The 25311-nt window shown below is 45.9% G+C and overlaps 1 protein-coding gene across 1 annotated transcript in view; it reads left to right on the top strand.

Moving 5' to 3' along the window:
- PDXK (pyridoxal kinase) overlaps positions 1 to 25311 on the top strand; it is a 39182-nt gene that overhangs the window by 8253 nt on the left and 5618 nt on the right. Inside the window, exons 2-9 of the mRNA XM_038759988.1 lie at positions 9223 to 9277; positions 13360 to 13464; positions 15226 to 15309; positions 16689 to 16735; positions 19872 to 19957; positions 21859 to 21904; positions 23528 to 23639; positions 24697 to 24833. Of these exons, the coding sequence (XP_038615916.1) occupies positions 9223 to 9277; positions 13360 to 13464; positions 15226 to 15309; positions 16689 to 16735; positions 19872 to 19957; positions 21859 to 21904; positions 23528 to 23639; positions 24697 to 24833 (672 nt within the window). The remainder of the gene's footprint in view (positions 1 to 9222; positions 9278 to 13359; positions 13465 to 15225; positions 15310 to 16688; positions 16736 to 19871; positions 19958 to 21858; positions 21905 to 23527; positions 23640 to 24696; positions 24834 to 25311) is intronic.

Raw genomic sequence — 25311 nt, 5'->3', positions numbered from 1 at the left:
GTAGCAAGCACTTTTACTAGGTGCCAAGCCCTGTGCTAATTACTGGGGTAGATACAAGATATTCAGACTGGACGTAGGGCTTAGAGCCTGAGAGGGAGGGAGAACCAGCCCCTCGTTTTGTCCTCGTGTGACAGATGAGGAAATTGGGGAACAGAGATGTCGAATGACCTGCCCAGGGTTACGCAGCAGACCGGGGCAGAGCTGGAATTAGAACCTTGGGTCTCCTGATTCCTACCCCCTACTCTTTCCACTAAGGCCATGCTGCCTCACACAACCTTTCTTGATAATGGGTTTAGATCATCTTTATAGTCAGCACGACCTAATGTCCTTTTCCTTCTGAGGATGATTTTAGTGGTCCAGTAGCCTCCCAGGTGATAAGGGTTAAATGGTCATTTGGCAAATAGATTCACTTCTGCCATAATGGTTTCCTTCTCCGTGACCCCAGGCCTAGTCAGACAGTTCCACTGGTGACAAACAGGGCCATTTCTTACCGGTCTAGGTTTGTCTAGATCTGTGTTCACCTAGATCTGGCCCACTTCCCGGATGGTAGAAAGTAGAGAGCTTTGCAGACAGTAAGTGCTCGGTAAATATGATTGAATGAATGAATGAAAGGTGGTCTGAGTTCCAGCTGAGGCAGGGCTCTCCCTCCCCTTCCTCCGATTGTGGTTTTTGTGGTAGCGGCTGTGCAGTAGCCCCGCTGTAGGGGGTCAAAGGGCCTCACATAATGGGAGGTCGGAGCGGGTAAAGCATAGCCTAGAATAAAAAGCCAGGAGTCCCAGCTCTGCCACTCATCTGCTGTGTGGCGTGGACAAGTTCCTTAGCCTCACTGGGTCTGAATTTCCTGACGAGAATGGAAATCAATCACTGGTATTAGCCGAGTGCTTATAATGTGCAGAGCACTCTTCTGCGCATTCGGGAGAGTACAGTACAGCAGAGTCAACAGGTACGGTCCCCGCTCACAATGAGCTTACAGTCTAGAGGGGGAATGAGGTGGGTCGTGAGCCCTGTGTGGGAGAGGGACTGTAAGTTTCTGCCTATGGCATCACATAGCACAAGCGGTGCTTAATCGATGTCATTGTTATTAAAGTGATCAAAAACAATTCCCTCCCTCGCTTACCCCACCCCCAAATGGCTGCATGGAAATCCCTGATCAGATCTGAAAGCCCCACCAAGGGTTCCGTGCAGCAAGTCTGTCAATCAGTCAGCAGTATTTCTGGAGCATCTGCTGGGTGCAGAGTACTGTGCTAAGCGCTTGGAAGAGGACAATGGAGGTAATAGCTAGGGTCCCTCCCCACGAGAGACATACCTGACATTCACACATTATGAAGGAAATTTATAGCCACTCCAGTTCCCCCTTTGCCTTTCCTTTTCCTCCCAGTCTACCCTCAAAAATACCCTGGAACAAGTTAGGAGAGAACCTGCAGAGATTAGAAGGAAAAGCAATTGAGGGGAAGGGGAAATTCCTTAGCTATAGGGTTGGCTACATCCTGGAGTCTCCTGGCTCCCCCTCCCCTGCGGAGGAAGCTTGCTGGGCCACTGGGATTCATGAGATGAGCAGCAGGAATGCCATAGTCAAAGCAAGATCAGCCAGTGCTGCATCTAATTGTTAGCTCTGCTGATGTCGATGTGACACGGTGGAAAGGGACGGTGGCTTTGTGCGTCATCCAGAGAGAGGGTCCAGGGATGGGGATGATTTCTCCACGAAATGTCTGACCAGCGGGGATGGTCTGGCTGTGAGAAGCGAGTCTAGGGAAGAAGGAAACAGCTGGCAGGGAAATCAGGCAGAGGCGTGTTGGGGGGCCCACCGATCCAGGGTAGGAATAATAGACTGGACCAGCCATTTTAGGGTGCTGAGTGTCTTGCCTGGGTTCCTGCTGTGATATTCCTCTTTCTGGAGGGTGGGCGAACACTGTGAAAAATGCATTTTCCTCCATTTGCTGGAGACCTAATTACTACAGATGTTTTTTCCCCAATCATATCACAGGGGAAAAGGGGAACTAGATGCCATTTGGAAGCAGTTGCACTGCCCTGCAAGAGGAAAAAAAAAATCTACCCTGCTCTCTCTCCTTCCAGAAGCTTCATTATGTTCCGATTGTTTTGAACGATCCAAGGTGAGCAGCCTTAGCTGAGTGCCAGCTGTGGGGGAAAGAAAGGAGTTGCTTTTGGGGGTCCCAGAATTGTTGCGCCTTTTGTGCGGGGACTCGCTCCCAGAAACGGAAGATTCTTTATCCTTGAAGTGGGATGCTTCCTGACAGGGACTGGAAATCAATCTCATTGGCTCTGATGTAAGCGCCCATTTGGTTTCTCGGTATTTTGAACTCTCAAGTGAATGGAACTTCCCTCAAGGGAGGCTTAGTGGAAAGACTCCTGTCAGAAGACCTGGATTTGAGCTCCATGTCTGCCACTGGCCTGCTGGATCACCGTGGCCAAGTCACATAAGCTCTCTGGGTCTCAGTTTCCTTATCTGGAAAATGGGGATAAAATCCCCGCTCTCCTTGCCTCTTTGTGTTCTGGGTGGGTTGGGGTACTGTGTCTAACAATAATAATAATACAGTATTAATTGCTTACTATGTGCAAAGCATTGTCCTGAGCACTGGGGTAGAGACTATAATCAGATCGACACAGTTCCTGCCTCCATGGGGCTCACATTTTAAGCAGGGGGAGGAACAGGTACTTAATCCCCATTTTACAAATGAGGAATCGGAGTGGAAGTGAAGTGAGTTGTCCAAGGTCACACAGCCAGCAAGTGGTGGAGCCGGAATTAGAACCCACCTCCCCGACTCCCAGACCGGTGCTCTTTCTAGTTAGCCAGGCTGAGTTTCACTGATTTTTAAGATTGTTTTGAATCCTCAATAGATGTCCTAAAGCTGCCGTTTCATTCCTGCTGAATTATGTTATAAATGCAGTAACGGGAGAGTTGTGGTGTATGACTCTGAAGGGCGGGAGATGAGTAGGATTTATTCTATCGCTCCCATTTGCCAGGTTGTAGTAGCACATTCTTATTTCAGTATTAAAATCTAGCTAGAATAACTCCAAGAGATGACGATTTCCGAATTGGCGCCAACTGAGTTTCACACGTATAATTGTCTCGGGCTATTTTTAAGCCACCCAATGTGACTTAAGACCGTTCTTTTCCGCTCCAAGTAGAAAGATGGGAATGCCCGAGAATAATAGCACTGTCTCTGGCCACCCTGCTTGGGACCGGGGCATTTTGCGAAGGATTTCTCTGGGGAAAATTTCCATTTCTGATCTGATTCTGTCCAGGGCTGTCCTAAATTTAAGTATCGGATGGACACTGGCCAGGATTGCCTGTAGCTGGGCTAACCTTTAACTCTCGCCTCATCCCACTCTCGGCACACCCAGTTAATTGTACTTGGAGCTATTCCAGTCAATCAGTGATGTTTATTGAGCACTTACTGTGTGTGGAGCACTGTACTAAGCAGCATGGGCCTGCCAGTCAGAAGGGCCTGGGTTCTAATCCCAGCTTCACCACTTTTCTGTTCCGTGACCTTGGGCAAGCCACTTGACTTCTCTGTGCCTCAGTTACCCCATATGTAAAATGGGGATTAAGACTGTGAGCCCCACGTGGGACAGGGACTGTGTCCAACCTGATTAGCTTGTATCTACCCCGGTGCTTAGAATAGTGCTCATGGTAAGTGCTCAATAAATGCCATTGACTGACTGGCACTGGTGGACCCAAGCAGTACCAAGCAGTAGAAGAAGCAACGTGGCTCAGTGGTAAAGAGCCTGGGCTTTGGAGTCAGAGGTCATGGGTTCAAATCCCAGCTCCACCAATTGTCAGCTGTGTGACTCTGGGCAAGTCACTTAACTTCTCTGTGCCTCAGTTACCTCATCTGTAAAATGGGGAGTAAGACTGTGAGCCCCCTGTGGGACAACCTAATCACCTTGTAACTTCCCCAGTGCTTAGAACAGTGCTCTGCACATAGTAAGCGCTTAATAAACGCCATTATTATTATTATTATTATTACCAGGGGCTTGGGAGGTGGTATGGTGGCAGAGTAGAAGAAAGAGCCCAGGGGCTGGGTTCTAATCTCATCTTCCAGTAGCCTGCTGTTTAAGTATGGGCAGGGTACATAACCTCTCTGGGCCTTGGTTTCCTACTATGTAAAATGGGAATAGGAACTGCCCTTTCTCCAGGGAGACTGTGACAATGAAATGAGGTCCGGTATCATCATCATTATTAGTACCATCCTGTTTGTTCAGCATTCATTAGCTGTCAAGCAGTGTACTGCGCACTGAGGTTAGATGAAAGCTCATCGAGTGAGTCACAACCCTTGTCCCCCATGGGGCTCAGAATCTAAGGAGGGGCTCTCAGGCTACTGGCAAAGTGCGCTGGAAAAGTAAAAGTGCTCAATAAATAACAGGGTGAAATTATTTTCGGAGGGAGGAAAGAAGCAACAGGAAATGGAGCAGCTACCACCTCTGTCCTCGTGATCTGCAATGGTCCCAAACTCCAGGTTGAGGAAAAAAACCGCAGTTCTACATGTCTAGATCCAGCCAGATCCCGGTCGACACCCTCTGTTCAATCAATCAATCGTATTTATTGAGCGCTTACTGTGTGCAGAGCACTGTACTAAGCGCTTGGGAAGTACAAGTCGGCAACACATAGAGACAGTCCCTACCCAACAGTGGGCTCACAGTCTAGAAGGGGGAGACAGAGAACAAAACCAAACATACTAACAAAATAAAATGAATAGATATGTACAAGTAAGATAAATATGTACATAAATATGTAAATAAATCCTCCATTATTCAGGATTTTAATTCCTCTGGGGCAAAAAAGGCAGATTTTGTTCAAGTCCCTGTAGGAATAGTTGATTTGGGAGGTTTTCTTGAAAGATATGTCACTCAGGGAGAGATAAGAAATTGGAGGTTTCTCTTCCTGGATGCAACTGAAACTGTACTGTTTCACGGTAAGCCCTGTATCAGAGAAACAGACCAGAACAAACCTTCCAAGCAAAATAATCGCTCTGCGGGCTTACTACATTACTCCGGGCAGAAACGAGAGAACAACTTTTGTGTGGTACTGTTCCAAATCTTAAGCAGTAAGCACAACTGACTGAGTTACTAGGCAAGATCCCTGCCCTCAAGGAGCTTATAATCTAGCAGGAACAGGGGCCGACACTAACAGGTAGGAGGAGCAGACCAGGATAAAAATCTGTTCCTAAGTGCTGTGGGGAGAGAAAATACAGGTTAGAGACTTTAGACTCTTTAACCTTTCTTGCATGCCCTCTCAAAGGAACTCTTTGACTCCGGAGAAGAGGCCCACAGAAAGGCAGAAAATGGTCTCTTCTCCGTAACAGAGTCCTTATCTCAAAGTTGAAAGTCTGACTCCGGAGGCAAATGTCAATCCCCCATAGGTATCACAAGGTAAATATTTACAGGGTAGGATCATTCTGTAGGTTGAGAGCATTTGCTCAGTCAGCCTCTTTACTGGGAGGAAGGCAGTTTTCTGCTCTCCTGGTGGCCTCTTCCGAGGGGACTCCTGGGTCATCCTCATTCATTCATTCAGTCGTATTTATTGAGCGCTTACTGTGTGCAGGGCACTGTACTAAGCGCTTGGGAAGTACAAGTCGGCAACACATAGAGATGGTCCCTACCCAACCACGGGCTCACCGTCTAGAAGAGGGAAATTACTCAGGTTAATCAGAAGATGGAATTTATGAAAGACTCCGAACATGGGAAAGGCTGTGGCCTGTCAGATTTTGCTGGGGGGGAAGGTGCTTAGTTTTAGTCATGTTCCGTTGAAGGTGCCAAAGGGACATCTGTGGGGAAATATTCTGGCAGCATGAGGAAATGTGAAATTGTGCAGCAGGAGAAAGAAGGCTGGGGCCGATGGACAGATTTGGGAGCCAATTCTCCTGAAGTAGTAGCCCAATCTGGGAGAATCAATGAGCTCCCCAAAGACGGGACTGTGGAGCAAGAAGAGTAAGGAATCCAGAAGACTCCCTGTGGAACATCCAAGGTTAGGGAATGAGAGGTGCAAGAGAACATAAAGGTAAAAAAGCCACAGTCCCCATGCTAGAGGAGTTTACTAATAGGGGAGACAGGTAGACACTTCATTATGATTGTGGTATTTGTTAAAGGCTTACTATGTGTCAAGCTCTGTTCTAAGCTCCTCTATTCACCCTCCCTCTTCCACCAACTCCAGAGTGACATGACTTTTACAGGAGATGGACTTTTGACAGTGTCAGTCAAAGATGGTTTCATTTGGGTAACTAGTAACCTTTTAAATTAGAGCCCAGCGATGATTCATCCATTAGTTTTTGCTCATGGGGTTTGTGACGCATAAGGGTTGCCTCTTGTTTCCCTGGCTATGCGTATCCGTTACAAGAGCCAAACTGGAGGTTTTTTGGTTTCTTTTTTTGGTTGGGTTTGTTTTTTTTTGCCAGCCTCAAGGGGTCATTCATTCAAAAGTAACAATAGTTTCAAATTTGGGGAATTGTGCTTAGAATAGTGCTTGATACACTTACTAAATACCATAATAATAGTATAACAATAATAGTCACAGTTGATCATTTGTGCCATAAATGCCATTGATTGGTTCTTTGAAGGAATAGTTAGTCCTCTGTAGTTTGGAAATCTGCTAAATCCCCTGAGAGTACTTAACAATTCAGACCCTGACAAGTCTGTCAAAGAGGGAGGGGGGGGTGTGGGGACCAAAAAGTGCTTTCATTTTTATTTCTGACAGGGCAGATTTCCCTCAGAGGAGAATCCTCTGATTCCTAGGAAGGAACCTGCCTGCTTAGAAACAGAAAAACTAGCAAGGCCTCAATTAACCATGTAGAAAATTGGTCATGCTGGAAGTATTTCGGGGTCTTTTTCCAGAGTTATCGCTGCATGATTCATGGGAGTAGGTGGATGAAGTTTCTGTGCACTGATGTGGGTTTTTTGAGAGTTGCGTTCAGCACGGGAACAATAGAAAAGTCAGCTCCAACTGGGATGGCTTTTTTGTGGTATTTCTCCCTGATCGCAGACCCACCGCAAAATGTATTTCTTTAAAGAAAGCTTCCTGCAGCTGGAATTACTCCGAGGAGTAGTCAGCTTGACTGTTGGGGTTCAGAAATAAAAATGAACAAGTGAGAACCAACGGTGACATTGAAAGCCTGCAGCAGATCGTGTGTGGGTGCGGTGTCGGGAAGTGGGTAGGGAAGGAAGATGGCTAAAGAGCCTCCTGGCCAGAGGACGTACAATGCGGCTCATTCCTAGTGGGCCCAATTGAAATGGGCTCGATGAGAATTTGAGACTCTCTGCAAAACTGGTTTGTGGGGTTATAAGGGAACTTGCATAAAAACTAAGCTTTCTTCAGAGCATCAGAAGAAAGAACCCTGAATTGGGAACAATAAAATGCTCCCCTTAGGGCCAGTTCAGAGAAGCCTAACATAACCTGTATATATGTATATATGTTTGTACATATTTATTACTCTATTTATTTATTTTATTTGTACATATCTATTTATTTTATTTTGTTAGTATGTTTGGTTTTGTTCTCTGTCTCCCCCTTTTAGACTGTGAGCCCACTGTTGGGTAGGGACTGTCTCTATGTGTTGCCAACTTGTACTTCCCAAGCGCTTAGTACAGTGCTCTGCACATAGTAAGCGCTCAATAAATAAGGTTGATGATGATGATATTCTCCTAATGCGCTCCAGTGACTTCTGCTCTGGTGAACTGTCCAAGAAGCCTTCCCTGACTAAAGTTTCAATTCCTGTTTTCATTCATTCATTCAATTGTATTTATTGAGCGCTTACTGTGTGCAGAGCACTGTACTAAGCGCTTACAAAGTAGAATTCGGCAACAGGTAGAGACAATCCCTACCCAACAACGGTTTCCCACTTCCTTCTATGCCACCCTTGCACTTGGATTCTTACCCTTTATTAATAATGATGGCATTTGTTAAGCGCTTACTATGTGCAGAGCACTGTTCTAAGCGCTGGGGGGATACAATGTGATCAAGTTGTCCCACGTGGGGCTCACAGTCTTAATCCCCATTTTTACAGATGAGGTAACTGAGGCTCAGAGAAGTTAAGTGACTTGCCGAAGGTCACAAAGCAGACTTGTGGTGGAGCCGGGATTCGAACCCATGACCTCTGACTCCAAAGCCCATGCTCTTTCCACTGAGCCACGCTGCTTCTCATTATTTATTCACCCCTCTCTCAGCCCCACATCACTTTATGTACATATCTGTAATTTATTGATTATGCCTGTCTCCCCCTCTAGACTGTAAGCTCCTTGTGGGTAGGGGACATATCTACCAACTGTTAGATTGTACTCTCACAAGCATTTAGGGCAGTGCTCTGCGCCCAATAACACTCAGTAAATACAATTGATTGATAGGTTGAAGAACAGAGGTGCAGTGTTTGTGATCTGTAATTGCGATATCTACCCTAGTGCATAGTACAGTACTTAGGCACAGAGTAAGTGCTTAAAAAATAGCGCAGTGATGATTCTTGTTAGGATTATTGCTCCTGTCTTGCTTATGTCCAGTGAGTTTGGTCCTCTCCCCTGTGCATTCTCCCCAGCCCTGCCTTGTGAAGCAGGAGAAGCAGCGTGGCTCAGTGGAAAAGAGCCCGGGCTTTGGAGTCAGAGGTCATGGGTTCAAATCCCGGCTCCGCCACTTGTCAGCTGTGTGACTTTGGGCAAGTCACTTCACTTCTCTGGGCCTCAGTTCCCTCATCTGTAAAATGGGGATGAAGACTGTGAGCCCCACGTGGGACAGCCTCATGACCTTGTATCCCCCCAGCGCTTAGAACAGTGCTTTGCACATAGTAAGCGCTTAATAAGTGCCATCATTATTATTATTGTGGAAGCAATGAGGTCTGCTGGAAAGAACGCTTGGTCTGGGAGCTGGAGGTCTGAGTTTTAACTCTGGTTCTGCCACCTGCCTCCTGTGGCAAGTGCGTGGCCCCAAGGGAAACCCCGACAAGCATCTTTTTCCCAGGACCCAGGGAGCGGGGGAGCCTGGCCACATATCCCGTTAGCTGAGCCCTTTTCCAAGGCAAAAATCTGTCTCACTAATTGGTCCTCTTTCAGGTTTCCATCACAATAATAATGGTTGTTTTGTTTTTTAGACAGAAAGCTTCAGGACAGTCAGGGAACTAAACTGCTTAAGCAGCCGGCCTGCATCTGGCAGGTTGGTACTGGTGATGCCGATGAGGGCAAGGCTTTCTTAAAAACTCTGTTCTTCTCCCATTTATCTCGCAGGTTTTGGGATTTGAAATCGACACGGTGAACTCTGTCCAGTTTTCAAACCATACAGGTAATGCAATTATCAGTAAAGCCGTTCGTTGTTCGGTAAAGGGTAAATTTAAAGACCCTTTTTTGGGTGGCGGGTAATTGCACATGTAGTTGTATTTATTGAGTACCCACTGGATGCAATTCTTGCCCCTGTCACGCTCGTGATTTTCTGGGTAAGTACTTATCTGTACTTCCCAAGTGCCTAGAAAGAAGCAGTGTGGCCGAGTAGAAAGAGCGTGGGCGGCCTGGGAGTCGGCAGACCTGGGTTCTAATTCCAACTCTGCCACTTACCTGCTGTGTGACCTTGGCAAGACACTTACCTTCTCTGTGCCTCAGTTCCCTCCTGTAAAATGGGGATGCAATACCTGTTCTCCCTCCTACTTAGACTGTGAGTCCCATGTGGGACCTGATTATCTTGTATCTACCCCTCTGTTTAGTACAGTACTTGACGTATAGTGAGCACTTAAATTCCACAGTTATTAGTAGGGTGCACTCAGTCAAATGGGTGCTTGGTAAGTGCTACTAGTGTTAATGAGCAATGCCTGGTTTTCAGTAAACCTTAGCTGGATTTAGATAATTATCTCTGAGGCACTAACTCTTGGCTTTGATTATGGGAAAGAACTGAGGATGGGAGTGGTACCTCAAGCGCTTAGTACAGTGCTCTGCACATAGTAAGCGCTCAGTAAATACGATTGATTGATTGATTAAACAGGTCTTTCCTGGCAGCCGGCCCTGAGCTGAAATGACAAATTTGGGATCTCCTACCTATTTGATATCCAGATTATGGATGAACGAAAAACCCGGCAATTTTGTCAAATACGTTCTTAGCAGTTCTCTCCTCGGGTCCTTGAAAAGGCCAGAGAATGAACTGCGTCTAGTGGCATGATTTTTTTTTTTCATTTGAGACAAGAATCAAGAATGAGACAGTGTTCTTGGAAGCAGAAGGACAAGGAGACCGCGGTGTTTGTCTTTCAGACAGAGGGAGTCTAGAGTGGCTAGAGGGCTCCTCTCCCCAGCAGCTCCATCCCCATGCATTGTTCACTTGCCTTCCCCCCGGAGACAGAGACGGGAGCTGCCCCAGGGAACAACAGACAGGTGGGGCTACGGGTATTTGAGATCATTTCACAGAAGAAAATTTCAGCTGTGCTCCAGATCTGAATGGGAGATTGCCGTGCCTTGAGCTAAGTGCCTAAGGGACTAGAGATCCATGACTCTGCTGACAAAACCAACACTCAGTATATCATCCTGTCTCTGGCCTGGAATGCTCTCCCTCCTCATTCAACAACCTTCACCTTCAAAACCTTTTTAAAGGCATATCTCCTGCAAATGGCCTTCCCTGGCTAAGCCCTCCTTTCCTGTCTCCCTTTCCCTTCTATGTTGCCCTGACTTGCTCCCTTTATTCTCCCCCCAGCCCCACAGCACTTATATACATATGTGTAATTTATCTATTTTATATTAATGTCTGTCTCTCCCTCTAAACTGTAAGCTTTTGGGGGGCAGAGAATGTATCTGTTTGTTTTTATATGGTACTCTCCCAAGCACTTAGAAAAGTGCTGTGCACAAAACATTCAATAAATACGATTGATGATGATGATGATGAATGAATCGAGGACCACTAACCTTTGGACAGAAGGGGCCACTGATGCAAGCCCACTGACTGGCAGCATCCCATCTTGGCTGTCCAGAAAGCACATCTCTTCCTTTCTGCTCTCCTCATTCTTGTCTTTCCTGCAAGTAGCAATCAGTCCTATCAGTCAGTCAGTGGTTTTCAGTAAACCTTAGCTGGATTTAGATAATTATCTCTGAGGCACTAACTCTCGGCTTTGATTATGGGAAAGAACTGAGGATGGGAGTGGTACCTCATTAAAAAAGTCTTTTCTGTCAGCCGGCCCTGAGCTGAAATGACAAATTTGGGATCTCCTACCTATTTGATATCCAGATTATGGATGAACGAAAAATTATTGTTTGCAGGGCACTGTACTAAGACTTTGGGAGCGCACAAAGAAAATATGGCCCAGTTGAGTGAACTCAGGACTGGGAGTCGGGAGGTCCAGGTTCTAAGTTTGGCTCCACCACTTGCCTGCTCCGGGACCTGGGTACCTACCTAGAAGCAGCGTGGCTCAGTGGAAAGGGCTTGGGAGTCAGAGGTCATGGGTTCAAATCCCAGATCTGCCAGTTGTCAGCTGTGTGACTTTGGGCAAGTCACTTAACTTCTCTGTGCCTCAGTTACCTCATCTGTAAAATGGGGATTAAGACTGTGATTCCCCCATGGGACAACCTGATCACCTTGTAACCTCCCCAGCGCATAGAACAGTGCTTTGCACATAGTAAGCGCTTAATAAATGCCATTATTATTATTCAGTCAGTCAGTCAGTCGTATTTATTGAGCACTTTCTGTGTGCAGAGCACTGTACTAAGCGCTTGGGAAGTACAAGTTGGCAACATACAGAGACGGTCCCTAACCAACATTGGGCTCACAGTCTAGAAGGGGGAGACGGACAACAAAACAAAACATTATTATTATTATTATTATTATTAAGCACTCACTGTATGCCAGAGCAGAGGGTTTAGCACTTGGGTAGATAGGAGTTAATCAGATCACACAGAGCCACATGGAACTCTCAGTCTGAAAGGTAGGGAGCACCTTTGAGAAGCAGCGTGGCCTAATGGAAAGAGCCTGGGCTTGGGAGTCAGAGGTCGTGGGTTCAAATCCTGGCTCTGCCAAGTGTCAGCTGGGTGACTTTGGGCAAGTCACTTCACTTCTCTGGGCCTCAGTTACCTCATCTGTAAAATGAGGATTAAGACTGTGAGCCCCCCGAGGGATAACCTGATTGCCTTGTAACCTCCCTTGCGCTTAGAACAGTGCTTTGCACATAGTAAGCACTTAATAAATGCCATTGTTATTATTATTATTACCTCAGCGCTTAGAACAGTGTTTGGCACATAGTAAGCGCTTAACAAGTACCATCACTATTAGGGACAGCCTTCTAGACTGTGAGCTCGTTGTGGGCAAGCAGTGTGACTGTCAACTCTGTTGTATTGTACTCTCCCTTGTGCTTAGTAAGCACTCAATAAATATTGATAGGGACAGCAGAGGTATTATCCCCATTTTACAGATGAGGAAACAGACGTCTCTATGTCCCAAGGCAAGCCAGTGGCAGAGCTGGGAGTAGAACACAGATCTCCTGACTCCCTGTGCTCTTTCCACTAAATTATGCTGCCTTCCCAGTTTGGTTTGCATTTTTCCAAGGTCACATTGGACCACTTTGGTAGTTTTTTTTGCCTAATCCCGTCTCCCCGAGTCCTATCCCAGCAGAGATGTCCTTCATTCATCTCCCTTATCTCCTCCCAAAGCAAATGCTCCTGGTTGTTTTAGAGATTACATCTGCCACCTTCTTCTCTTTCTTGGTTGAATCTGCCCTTCCCTTCACCACTAGTAAATCCACAATTCCCCAGGGGCAGCGTTATCAGTTCACTTTTTTGTTCTTTAAGCCTCCAGGGAATGTGGGGAAAGATCAGAGGTGAAAGATCAGAGCGGCAGTGATTAGGGTGTGTTCCGGAAGGAATGACTCCCTTTGGCCAAACAGATGCAGGGCCTAGAAGTGAGTTCCAGTGCATTTCATAGATCTAGGCCACAATGGTCATCCCTTAGTGAACTCTTCCCAGCAGCACATCGTCTCCAACAGCACATGGGTGGGTAAGGTCCTTGGGAGCAGGGAATGAGTCTTGTACTTTTATTGTACTTTCCTAATCACATAGTAGTACAGTGCATTTCAACAATGGGCGCTTAACAACTACAACTACTACTATTATTACCACTACCACCACCACCACTACAACTACTTATCCCTTTGCCCAGAATTTAAAACTCAGGAACCCCGAAGTTCCCCTTTAATCTCTTGTGGTTTGCCAGAGTTAGGAAGACACGATGTTAATGGTCAAAATATTTGTGTTTATCATAGGCCAGCAAATAAGGGCTGCATTTTACCAGCCCACCGTCTTCTCCCAATAGCTCTTCAGCTAGTAAATGAATAAAATAAAAAATTCTATGGGGCTGAATTGTAAATAAAGTTTTCAAGTTTTTTGTTTTGTTTTCTGTTTTAGGTTATGCGCACTGGAAGGGCCAGGTCTTGAATTCCGACGAACTTCATGAGCTCTATGAGGGTCTTAAGCTGAACAAAGTGAATAAATATGATTACGTGCTCACTGGTAAGGAATTAAATTTCCCCTCTCACCCACCAAGGAAAGGGTATGCTCATGTTTAAGGCTGAATAAATCCACACTTCTCATCTTGGACTAACGAAATCTCAATTGACCAAGCAGATTGTGTTGAGAATTTTACACTTTCTTTGAAAGACTGCTTTGCAGCTCCTTTTCTCAGATTGCCTCTGAGGTATCTTAGGAATTTCAGGGTTTGCAGTTTGCTCACTTCCACCTCTCCAGCAGCAGGGTGTAAGGACATTTTTCCTGGGAAGAGCACAGGACTGGGAGTTGGGAGACCTAGGTTTTCATCCTAGCTTTTCCACTTGCCTGCTGTGTGTGACCTTGGACCGCGCACTTGATTTCTCTACACCTCAGTTTTCTCATCTGTAAAGTGGCAACTAAATACCCATTCCCCGTTCCTCCTGTCTGTGAGTCCCAGATAGGATAGGATTATCTGTATTTAGCACAGTCCTTTGACACACAGGAAGCACTTTTTAAGCACTTTATAAGATTTACTATCTTATAATTTTTTACTATTATTATTATTATTATTATTATTACTCCTCCCTTTGATCCCTTTATACCTTGGGCTTGTCTATTAGCAGGAAGGTTGCTGCACTAAGATGACAGGAGTAAGGAGGCAGAGGGCAGAGGCAGCTCTGTGGGCGTTCAAATTGCTGTTGTAATGATCAGTTTTAGCAGAATTGGGGAAAGATTTAGTTTTTTGGGCCACCCTAAGCCCTTCCCTATGAGTCCCCTGCCCTCTAGGAATCAATCCACTTCAGTGAATCCCATGAGTTCATTCAGGCAAAACTTTGGCCCCCTGGGGGAAACTGAGGCGTAAGGAGGCCAGAAATCATGCCTTGTTTTGGATCCTGTGTGTGCTATAAAATGGCAATCTATTCCAGTAGCGTTTTCTCACCTCATGAGGTGATTAGGGAGAGGATTTAGAAAATGACATTGTGTCATTATGAGCAGCTAATTGTATGAAGAGGTCCTAGTTGCTTTACTCTCAGTTAAACATCTGATTGGGCGGAGGTGTACTTACTGTTTAGGAGTGGCGGAGAGAGCAGCAAACTCCTTGCATCTCACTCTCTCTATCAGTGGTATTTATTGAGTGCTGTACTGAGCGCTTGGGAGTTGATAGCATTGTTCCCTTCCCTGAAGGAGTTACAGTCAAGAGGTTCTGTAACCTCAGAGAACCCAGTGTTTTAGGGAGCATGAAGTGTGAACCAGGGTCAGCCACTTTGATTGGAAAAGCTGTTTTGAGGTGTTTCTAGGTGATTTTTATAAAAAATAGCCTTTACTTCATACAGTTCTTTGAGTCCTGGGTTAAAACACCCCTTTGTTTAGCCTGAAGGTGGTATGAAAGTAATGCCTCGTCATCAGTGTTCACAGTCTAAGTAGGAAAGAGAACAGGTATCGAATTCCTTATTTTATCAAGGAGGAAAGGGAGGCCGAGAGAAGTTAACTGGCTTGCCCAAGGTCACGCAGAAGACAAATGGCAGAGTTGGGAATAGAACCCAGGTGTCCTGACTCCCAGTCCTGTGGTCTTTCCATTAGCCCGTACTGCTTATCACATAGATGCGTAGTCCATATAATTTTTCTTATATTGATAATTCCTGAGAGGTACAGTGAGGCCTTTCCCTTCCTTCTTGATCAAGGCTTGGTGGGGAACTTGTCTAAGTTCCTGTCCTTTTTTGAGTTCCATTGGATGGCGTGAGGTTTCAGTTTTATGAGTAACCCAGGCGGTTTTTCTTCCCAAAGGCTACACAAGGGATAAGTCATTCCTGGAAATGGTGGTGGACATAATCAAGGAGCTGAAGCAGCAGAACTCGAAGCTGGTGTACGGTAGGGAATGGTCACTCGCTTTGTTCCGGGATAAGGCCCGGATCTCCTCAGGTTGAGCGGGAGAACCGAAGTCTACTTCAGTGCTCCGAGCAATGGCGGTCCAGGCGATTCTGAAACAGTCTGTTTCCATGCCTACAGAGCCCAGTCCAGTGTCAACCAGTCATCATCATCATCCTCAATCGTATTTATTGAGCGCTTACTATGTGCAGGGCACTGTACTAAGCGCTTGGGAAGTACAAATTGGCAACATATAGAGACAGTCCCTACCCAACAGTGGGCTCACAGTCTTAAAGGGGGAGACAGAGAACAAAACCAAACATACTAACAAAATAAAATAAATAGAATAGATATGTACAAGTAAAATAATAAATAAATAAATAGAGTAATAAATATGTACAAACATATATACATATATACAGGTGCTGTGGGGAAGGGAAGGAGGTAAGATGGAGGGGATGGAGAGGGGGGCGAGGGGGAGAGGAAGGGAGGGGCTCAGTCTGGGAAGGCTTCCTGGACGAGGTGAGCTCTCAGTAGGGCCTTGAAGGGAGGAAGAGAGCTAGCTTGGCGGATGGGCAGAGGGAGGGCATCTGTGACTCCTGGAAGGGGGATAGGGAAGGCGGGAGGTGGTCCATCCAAGAGATTGCACTGGATAAAATAGAATTGGTTGGGTCATTTCCCTCAGGGCATTTCCTTTGAGACTAGGCAAGAGCTTGTCCACCTATAACTAGGCCTGGGTTTCTTGGAGACTTTAGTTTTGAGGGGGATCCCCATAACATTCTGACCCTTCAAGGAATGCCCAGGCTCATCCCGAGATAAAGGGGCAAGATGTGAATAACATTTCATTTCTGCATGGGAGTCATTGAGGTTTGAAGGCCGACACAAAGTATGCTTAGGGAAACTTGTAGAATGTTTCTCTTTGGCCTGGAACATAGCTATGGGCCCCTTAATGATAACAGGGCATGACCAGTGGTTTTCAGACAATCTGTGGGAAGGGTATTGTGAGATTTCAGCTGCAAAATGTTCATCGGTCACTGGGGAACAGGCAGGATCAGCTGACCAAAAACCACTGAAGCCATCTGGGAAATCAGTTACTAAGGAGAGGGAATATGACTTTCCCTCTTAATTCCCTCCTTTCTCCCTTCTCCTTCATTCCCTTACCCATCCATCCACCCACCACCCCCCAAACCCCAAAGACAAGAGGAAGTCAGTTCTCTCAGTTCGTAGAGAGACTTTCACAACCGAAGTGGTTTGTGAGGAAGTGATCTCCCTTAGAGCTTCAGGGAATGATGACGGTTCTTTTCCCCTGATTTCATTGTCAGTTTGTTTTTTTAATCTGCGATTTGTAATCATTCCTAAAATGGTTTTCATTCTTTTTGCAGTTTGTGATCCAGTGATGGGTGACAAGTGGAATGGAGAAGGCTCCATGGTTGGTAATTTCTTGGCAGTTTGGAGGATGGTTGGGTGGATCCTTCCCCTTAAAGGAGAGGGAGAGAAAACACAAGAATGAGCACCTCAGCCTAGACTGCAGCACGAATGGCAGGGTGTTCCCGTAATTGTGTTCACCCCTGGCATGTGAGGCCATTCAATATTTGGGCAGAAAGATTCTCCCTTAACTTTTCAGATCTGAGTAGTTTAACTGAGGGGTAGGGCCCAGAAGCTGAATGAAAATGACTTTTTGGGCTTGTTAGTATTGCATAGCCCTGATTGGTCCAGACTAGAGTTAAGTTTACCTGGGCAAAGGGAAGTGGAAATGAGTGGAATTAAGTGGAAATGAGGTAGCGGCTCACCTCTCCACTTCCTTTCCTGGGGAAGACCCGAGCTGGAGGTGGGTGGCCTGACCTTCTGTCACCCTATCCTCTACCGGACCCCTGGTATGGATGGGCCACCCTCTACTGCTCCGGTCCATGCCGAGAGGGTCGGAGAGAGTGATGGAGCTGAAGATGCCTTCCAGATTCTGATGCAGAGATCAGTTGGGCCAGGAGACAGTCAGGTCGTGTGATCCATAGTGGGGAGAGCCCAGTGATCACTGATCCAAACACAAGTCTGGTTCACTGGTGCCTCTACTCTCACAAGTGAACCTGTCCCAAAGACTGTTGTAGGTATGTGCCGTCCTCCAAGTTGATAAGTCGAGGTTGGGAGGGCCTGGTTGGCTGCTGAAAGAGTAGACTCCCTGATCTGTCTCTTTGTGGAACTGGCCTCAGATCAGTGACATATGGTCCTATCCCTGCAAACATGAGTGGGGAGGGGGAGTTTGGGTAGAAGCTGGTGGGAGATGGGATCGAGTATTTGTGGAGCACTTACTCGCTGCAGAGCATGGCCCTCAGAGCTTTGGGAGAGTACTGTAGCATTAGTACACACGATCTGTGTCTTCAAGGTGCTCACAACCTAGAAGGGGAAGCAGATACTAAAAGACATTACAGTATAAGGGGAGAATGAGCAACAGAGAGATCAGACAGTCCGGGGGCTACAAACTGTCTTGCCCAGAAGAAGGCCCTGTTGTCCTCGGGCAAAATCCACCCTTGCGAAATCCTCACCATGCATATTGAGGGCAGGTGTTTCAACCTTTGTTGAATTGAAGCTGGTTTTGGTGTTTGTTTTGTGGTGGGGGGGGGGTTGGCTATAGTAATTAAAAATGGTGTGTCTTCGAACTTGCCTTATTCATTCAATTCCTCCATTGCTTTTTTGTGAAAAGACAAAACTAGATTCATGTGTAAATATGCAGCACACAACCAGCGTGGGGAAGCTTGGGGAATACTACTGGCCACCAGTCTTCCCATATTCATTCATTCATTCATTCAATCGTATTTATTGAGCGCTTACTGTGTGCAGAGCACTGTACTAAGCGCTTGGGAAGTACAAGTTGGCAACATATAGAGACGGTCCCTACCCAACATTGGGCTCACAGTCTTAATCCCCATTTTACAGATGAGGGAACTGAGGCCCAGAGAAGAGAAGTGACCTGCCCCAGGTCACATAACAGACAAGCGGCAGAGCCGGGATTAGAACCCAGCTTCTTTGGACGCCCGGGTTCTGTCCACTAGGCCGTGTTGCTTCTCTTCCTCCCCACCCCCGAGGCTTTCCGTCTTCCCTTGAGTCTTGTTTACCCTGGATGCGTCTCCCCGCTGGATATCCCAAAGTCCTAAAATCAGTTCTTCTGGGAGGATGTTGTCATGCGTATTCTGCTTGCACTATGCTGACTCCTTGCTGCTCAGCCTCTGGCCCCAGCCGTCTCCATGTTCTTTGAAATTCACATATTGTATCGGGCACATCTAAGTGCCTGACTCACTGATGTGTTCAGAACTTGCCTCCCCCATATCTTATGCTCTTTTGTTGAATTGGTTAGAAACCACGTTAACTTCTTCCGTGGTTTGGTTTCTGTTATGCGTAGTCGCTTGCATTTTGAACTGTGGGATCCCTCTCTGGTCCTGTTGCTTTCCATTTCTCAGCAAAAAAGGATCCCAACAATCTGCCCCACTGAAACTGAGTTAAATGCCCCCAATTTACAACAGATGATATTTTCATAAAGATGGTTTGTTCGGTTCCTAAATTGGGGAGATGGCATCCATTCAGACTAGTTGTACTTTTGGAATCTGCTGCTCTGATTAGGATTTTCTTTTTTACAAGCCCCATCAACTTTCCTTTGTCAGAAGTAAAGGGATCTGAGCTCAAACGAGTTAGTAGGCTTTGTCCAGCAGTTAGATTCTGCTTGGGTCACTGTCTTGAATCAAACCTGACCTCATTAGTGCATTTAAAGGTCATTTCTGTTAGTCACGGGCTACGCACTTGGATCTGTACCCTTTGGGCCCTTGTATTCACCCTGCGCTCAGCCCACCAGCACTTATGTACATATCCGTGGCCTATTTACTAACTCATTTCTTTATATTAATGTCTGTCTCCCCCTCTAGAGTGTAAACTTTTTTTAATGGTATTTGTTAAGTGCTTATTATGTTCCAGGCACTTTAATTAAGCTAAACAGATTGGGCACAATTCCTGTCTCACATGAGGCTCACAGTCTTAATCCCCATTTTGTAAATTAGGTCACTGAGGCACAGAGAAGTTAAGTGACTTGCCTAAGGTCTCACAGTAGACAAGTGGCAGAGCTGGGATTAGAACCCAAGCCCTTCTTACTCCCAGGCCTGTGGTCTGCCTAGGCCATACTACTTCTCAAGCTGGCTGTGAGTAGGGAACATATCTACCAACTCTGTTGTATTTTACTCTCCTAAGCGCTTAGTACAGTGCTCAGCACACAGAAAGCACTCCGTAAATATCATTGATTGGTAATGGGCTCTAGAGAACTGCATGCCCTGTTAGAAGGAGAGATGTGCGTGAGTGGCTAGGTCCTGAAAGTGGGTGAGCCTTTTCTGAGCCTCAGTTTCCTCATCTATAAAATGGAAATTTCATACCTGTTCTCCCTTCCTCTTAGTGAGTCCCATCTGGGACTGGGATTGGGTCTGTTCTGATTTTTCTCTATCTACCACAGCATTTAGTGCTTGGCACCTAGTAAGTCCTTAGCAAACCTTATTATTTCATATATATTTTTTTCCCCTTTCTTTTTTCCCTAGTATGTTCCAGAAGACCTCCTTCCAGTCTACAAAGAGAAAGTGGTTCCCGTGTCAGATATAATCACTCCAAATCAGTTTGAGGCTGAGTAAGTAACCCAGAGGTGATTCTACCCCCAAGAAGCCCCTCCTATCCAGATAAAGCAGCATTGAGAATGTCTGATGTTCGAGTCTTTTCGTAGTGGGCTTCATGCTAGTAAAAAATTAAGAATGAAATTGCTCATCCTCTGACGGTGCCCTAAAAGTCTTTTAGGCCACTAGGATGCTGCTTAAAAAAGGTCTGCTCTGGTATTTTGGTGGCTTTATAGAGTTAGTTCACTACCAGAAGGTAAGTAAATCGTCTGCTCCCTTCCTCCCAAGGAGGACTGCACCCATAGGCAGAATGGGAATTTGTAACTTTTTAGTGGAACAACTCCCCTTATTCCAGACCCCTCCTTCTTACCTGGTGGGCTTGAAGGGTGCTCTCGTCAGTAAGCATTTACCGGCGACTCAGATGAGGTTCTTGTCGGGGAGAAGAAAACTCAACCCATTTGAAGTGGGGCAGGGACACCAGGGTTAGTTATAAACCCAAGGAGTGGGGTTGGAAGAGACGCCCTGGATTATGCAAAGAGTGACACCCACCTACCCAGATTGGATCAGTTTTGGCTGACCCGGACACGTCTGCCAAAACATTTGGAGCTGGTTTTTGCCCAGTGTCAGTCAACATTCATGGGGCAGGGTAACCAGGTTAAAGGACAAACTTTCAGCCACTGGATTTATAGTAGTCTTTCAGGAGCCCAAGAATAGTGCTGCATCCTGACCACTCAGCTGGATTGCATAAGGGCCAGGTTTCCTCAAGATCCAACTCTGATCTTGAGTATTTGAACTCTCCCAAGCACTCAGTACAGTGCTGTGCACCCAGTAAATGCTTGTAAATACCATCGATCCATGTGAGGAAATAAATTCCATAGTGATACTGCCCCCAGCTATTGCCTTTCAGTAAAGACCTCCCCCCACTGCTATGCTCTAAATGCTTCTCCCCTGGCCTAGGGCAACAATGTGGCCAGGGCAGGCAGCACCTGAGGTCCTTCCCCGGGCATTGGGCATTTCCTATCTTAGCCAATGACTCTGAACCAAAGAGAAATCCAGAGAGGGCAAGAAAGTATGATTGGATAAAACTTTTGCTTCAGAAAAGATTTCGCGGGCAGTTAGGAAGCCCTGGGAACCTTCTATTTTTGAATGTTGATTCCAGGTAATGCATGAATGAAACAGGCTTTATAGACGTTCATTAAATGCTAGTGATTGATGGGTTGATCTTGTTATTCACAATTCAGGATGCTGAGTTTATCCATTTCCATGCTGAAGTGGGATTTTTATATCCCACCAGCCCATAATTGTTCCAGCGGGAATAACCCAGGTGCTTGCCGCTTCCCTCCCGTCCCACCCTGCTTTCCGGCCATCTCCTTGGCTTCACCATTGGAGAGGACCAGGGAAGAAAAAAGAGAGGAGGAGAAGTGCAAATGAATTTGTCAGCAAAACTGACAGAGTTGTTGGGAGGAGGCTGTTGGCCAAAAGAAAATGATCTCCCCTGTTAGTTTGGCTAATAAGAGATATTATTGTGTCAATCACTTGAGCTTCAGGCTTTTCAAGGAATGGGTAGGGACTGTCTCTATGTGTTGCCAATTTGTACTTCCCAAGCGCTTAGTACAGTGCTCTGCACATAGTAAGCGCTCAATAAATACGATTGATGATGATGATGAGGAGGAGGAGGAGGAGGAATGATAGAAGCTAGTAACAGGTACATTTGTGAAGCCCAAATCTGTATCCTTGGATGCACTCTAAGATAACTTGGGTTCCATCTGTTTACAGTTTATTGTGTTTGTCCTTTTAATGACAGCTTGTTCCAGAAGCTGTCTGGTGAATAACCTTTTGTCCCTAGGGACTTTAAGAGCGACACCATTAAAAATGTGACTCCATTTATCAATGTTGACTCTGCCTTCCTGTCTTCTAGGTTACTTACTGGCAGGAAGATTCACACTCAAGAAGAAGCTTTAGAGGTAATCAGGGTGAATTCTCTGGCTTTCTGAATCCTATATTGATGCCTTACTAGTGACAATCGTGGCATTTGTTAAGCATTTACTATGTGCCAGGCACAGTATTAAGTACTGGGGTGGATAAAAACAAATTGGGTTGTATGCTGTCCCTGCCCCACATGTGGCTTATAGTCTTAATCCCCATTTAGGTGCTGAGGTAACTGAGGCACAGAGAAGTGAATTTACTTCAAGGTCACCCAGCAGACAAGTGGTGGAGCCGAGTTTAGAACCTAGGTCCTCCTGACTCCGAGGCCCATGCTCTATCCACTAGGCCAATGCTGCTTCTCTGTGCATGAAATGCCTTGCCGTGAAACTTGAGGTTCATTTTCTCAAGCTGGGGAAACAAAACTGGTTTCATCATTTGTTAACGTGAAGGAGGGTGTTTTAAATGCTTTTCCTAGATAACCAGGTTTGTTTGCTTTCATTAATGCCCTGTGATAATGGATAAACTCCATTACATATTTATTACTCTATTTATTTATTTATTTATTTTGCTTGTGCATATCTATTCTATTTATTTTATTTTGTTAGTATGTTTGATTTCGTCTCCCCCTTTTAGACTGTGAGCCCACTGTTGGGTAGGGACTGTCTCTATATGTTGCCAATTTGTACTTCCCAAGCGCTTAGTACAGTGTTCTGCACACAGTAAGCGCTCAATAAATACGATTGATGATGATGATGATGATGATAAACTCAGCATCCTGAATTGTGAATAACAAGATCAATCCATCAATCACTAGCATTTAATGAACGCCTATAAAGCCTGTTTCTTTCATTCACTATACTAAAAACGGCCAGTATGACATTTGTAGAGTGCTTACTATGTGCTAAGTCCACCTATCAGTAAACCAGAAGTAGTAATAGATGAACTCTCCACCAGCTTGTAAAATCCTTGAGGGCAGGGATTGTATCTACTTCTGCTTTGGTAATCTCCCAAGGGTTTAGTGCAGTGATCTGCGCATAGTAGGTGCTCAAAAGATATTACTGATTGGTTGAAGAGACTGTGGAAAGCACCCTTCTTCGGGTTTCCCGCCAATGTCCTGTAACTGAGAAAATCCAGCCTTGCTGTTGCTCTTAGAGAAGCAGCGTAGCTCAGTGGCAAGAGCACGGGCTTCGGAGTCGGAGGTCATGGGTTCAAATCCTGGCTCTGCCAATTGTTAGTTGTGTGACTTGGGGCAAGTCACTTTACTTCTCTGTGCCTCAGTGACCTCATCTGTCAAATGGGGATTAAAACTGTGAGCCCACCATGGGACAACCTGATCACCTTGTAACCTCACCAGTGCTTAGAACAGTGCTTTGCACATAGTAAGCGCTTAGTAAATGCCATTATTATTATTATTATTATTAATAAATTCCATTTAAAAAAGGCTGAGCCTTGAATCTTGGTGAAGCTTACAGTCATCTTTTGGCCTTTGGAGGGAGATGGCTTGTTCCTACCTGGACTGGAAGATTTTTGGATTTCTTCCTGGTCTTTATTTATCACTGCAGCAATAGAAGGATCATTCTGGTACTGGTAGGGCCCTACAAGCCAGTGGGTTGGCTAAAACCCATGTCAGGTAATGACTCCGTTTCTTGGTGGTTACGTAGGTGATGGACCTGCTGCATTCCATGGGGCCAGAGACAGTTGTCATCACCAGCTCAGACCTGCCATCTTCTTTAGGGAGTGACTACCTGATTGCTCTGGGGAGTCAGAAGAAAAGTAAGTCCTACTCCTTCCCTGCTTTTTTCTTCATTTATTTCCACTCTTTCTCTATAGAGAAAGATCCCCTGGAGGAAGCAGGTGAGTGCCTGGCGATCGGTGCTAACGGCTCACAACTTTTTGGGCTGTGAGGGCAGGACATCAGGCCTGTTGCGGGCAGGGAACATGGCTTTCAACTCTGGTATATTGTACTCTCCTAAGCACTTAGTACAGTACTGTGCACACAGTAAGCGCTCAGTTAAACACGACTGATTGCCTTGCCCCAGAATATCGATATTCACACTGGAGTTTGGTTTGATGACCAGTTACATTTCTAAGGCCTTTTCATTCCGGGGCCGGAATCCTCGCCACAGTCGTCATAGGACACGAAGGAACTTTCCACCTGACCCTGGGTCTTGGGATTTTTGTTAATAGCGGGGGGTGCCCGAGGTCAGACATGGAATCATAGGCCTGTCACAAAACAGGCCACTGACTAACATTGGTGGGGTGTGTCCGCACTTTTGCAAAATGCTTTGTAGAGTACTTTGCATTCAGTAGGTGCTCAGTAAATAATAATAATAATAATGATGGTATTTGTTAAGCGCTTACTATGTGCAAAGCACTGTTCTAAGCGCTGGGGGGGATACAAGGTGATCAGACGTGGGGCTCACAGTCTTAATCCTCCTTTTACAGATGAGGGAACTGAGGGACAGAGAAGTTAAGTGACGTGCCCAAAGTCACACAGCTGACAATTGGTGGAGCCGGGATTTGAACCCGTGACCTCTGACTCCAAAGCCTGGGCTCTATCCACTGAGCCACGCTGCTTCTCTAATGCCACTAGTATTGCCACCAGCATGTCTGAAAGCCCTCCAACTCCTTGTTCCCCTGCCTGTCTGCCAGCCCTAGAGCTCTACTCAGTAGACAAAGCTGTCTTGATGTCCTTCATAATCCAACATATCTCTGGTATTCCTGCCAGATAAGGGGATTGGTGCTTCTCATCCTTTCTCTCCTCCCCTTCTCCCCCCATCTCCCAAAACCAACCTTCAGCCACTCAAGGTTTTTTTTCCCCTTTTTCTAGCAAAATCTGACGGCTCCAAAGTGACGGAGAGAATCCGAATGGAGATGCGTAAAGTGGATGCAGTGTTTGTGGGGACTGGAGACTTGTTTGCTGCCATGCTGCTGGCTTGGACACACAAGCACCCCAATAATCTCAAGGTGAGGATGAGGTAGATGGATCCAGTAGTTCTCTGTGGCCTGAATTACTCTGTTGTCCTCTCAAGCCGTACAGATCAAAATCTAAACACAAAGATAAAACCATGGTTCATGGGGTGAGAAATTCTTTAAAAAAAAAAAAAATGAAAGAGAGCAATTGAAAAGACATGGAACTAGGACTCTGGGGACTTAGGTTCAAGTCTCAACTGACCTGCTGTGTTACTTTGAGCAAGTCCCTCTGAGGCTCTCTGAGCCTCAACTTCCTCTTCTGTAAACTGGGCCTAATATAACTGCTCTCCCCACCTCTTAGATTGTGAGCCATAAGGGTGGGATTTCAATAATTCAGAGTTTTACCTGATGTACCAAACACTTGTGAAAGAATTTCTCTGGGCTGAAGCTTATGCAATTATTTGCTGACCTTCCTTTTGAAAGGACGGGAAGGAAAATGAGGGTAGGAGCTGAACAGGTGGGGTCCCAGGTC

The sequence above is a fragment of the Tachyglossus aculeatus genome, chromosome 18 (genome assembly GCF_015852505.1).
Source record: "Tachyglossus aculeatus isolate mTacAcu1 chromosome 18, mTacAcu1.pri, whole genome shotgun sequence".
NCBI lineage: Eukaryota > Metazoa > Chordata > Mammalia > Monotremata > Tachyglossidae > Tachyglossus > Tachyglossus aculeatus.
This window is presented reverse-complemented; position numbering and strand designations above follow the sequence as displayed.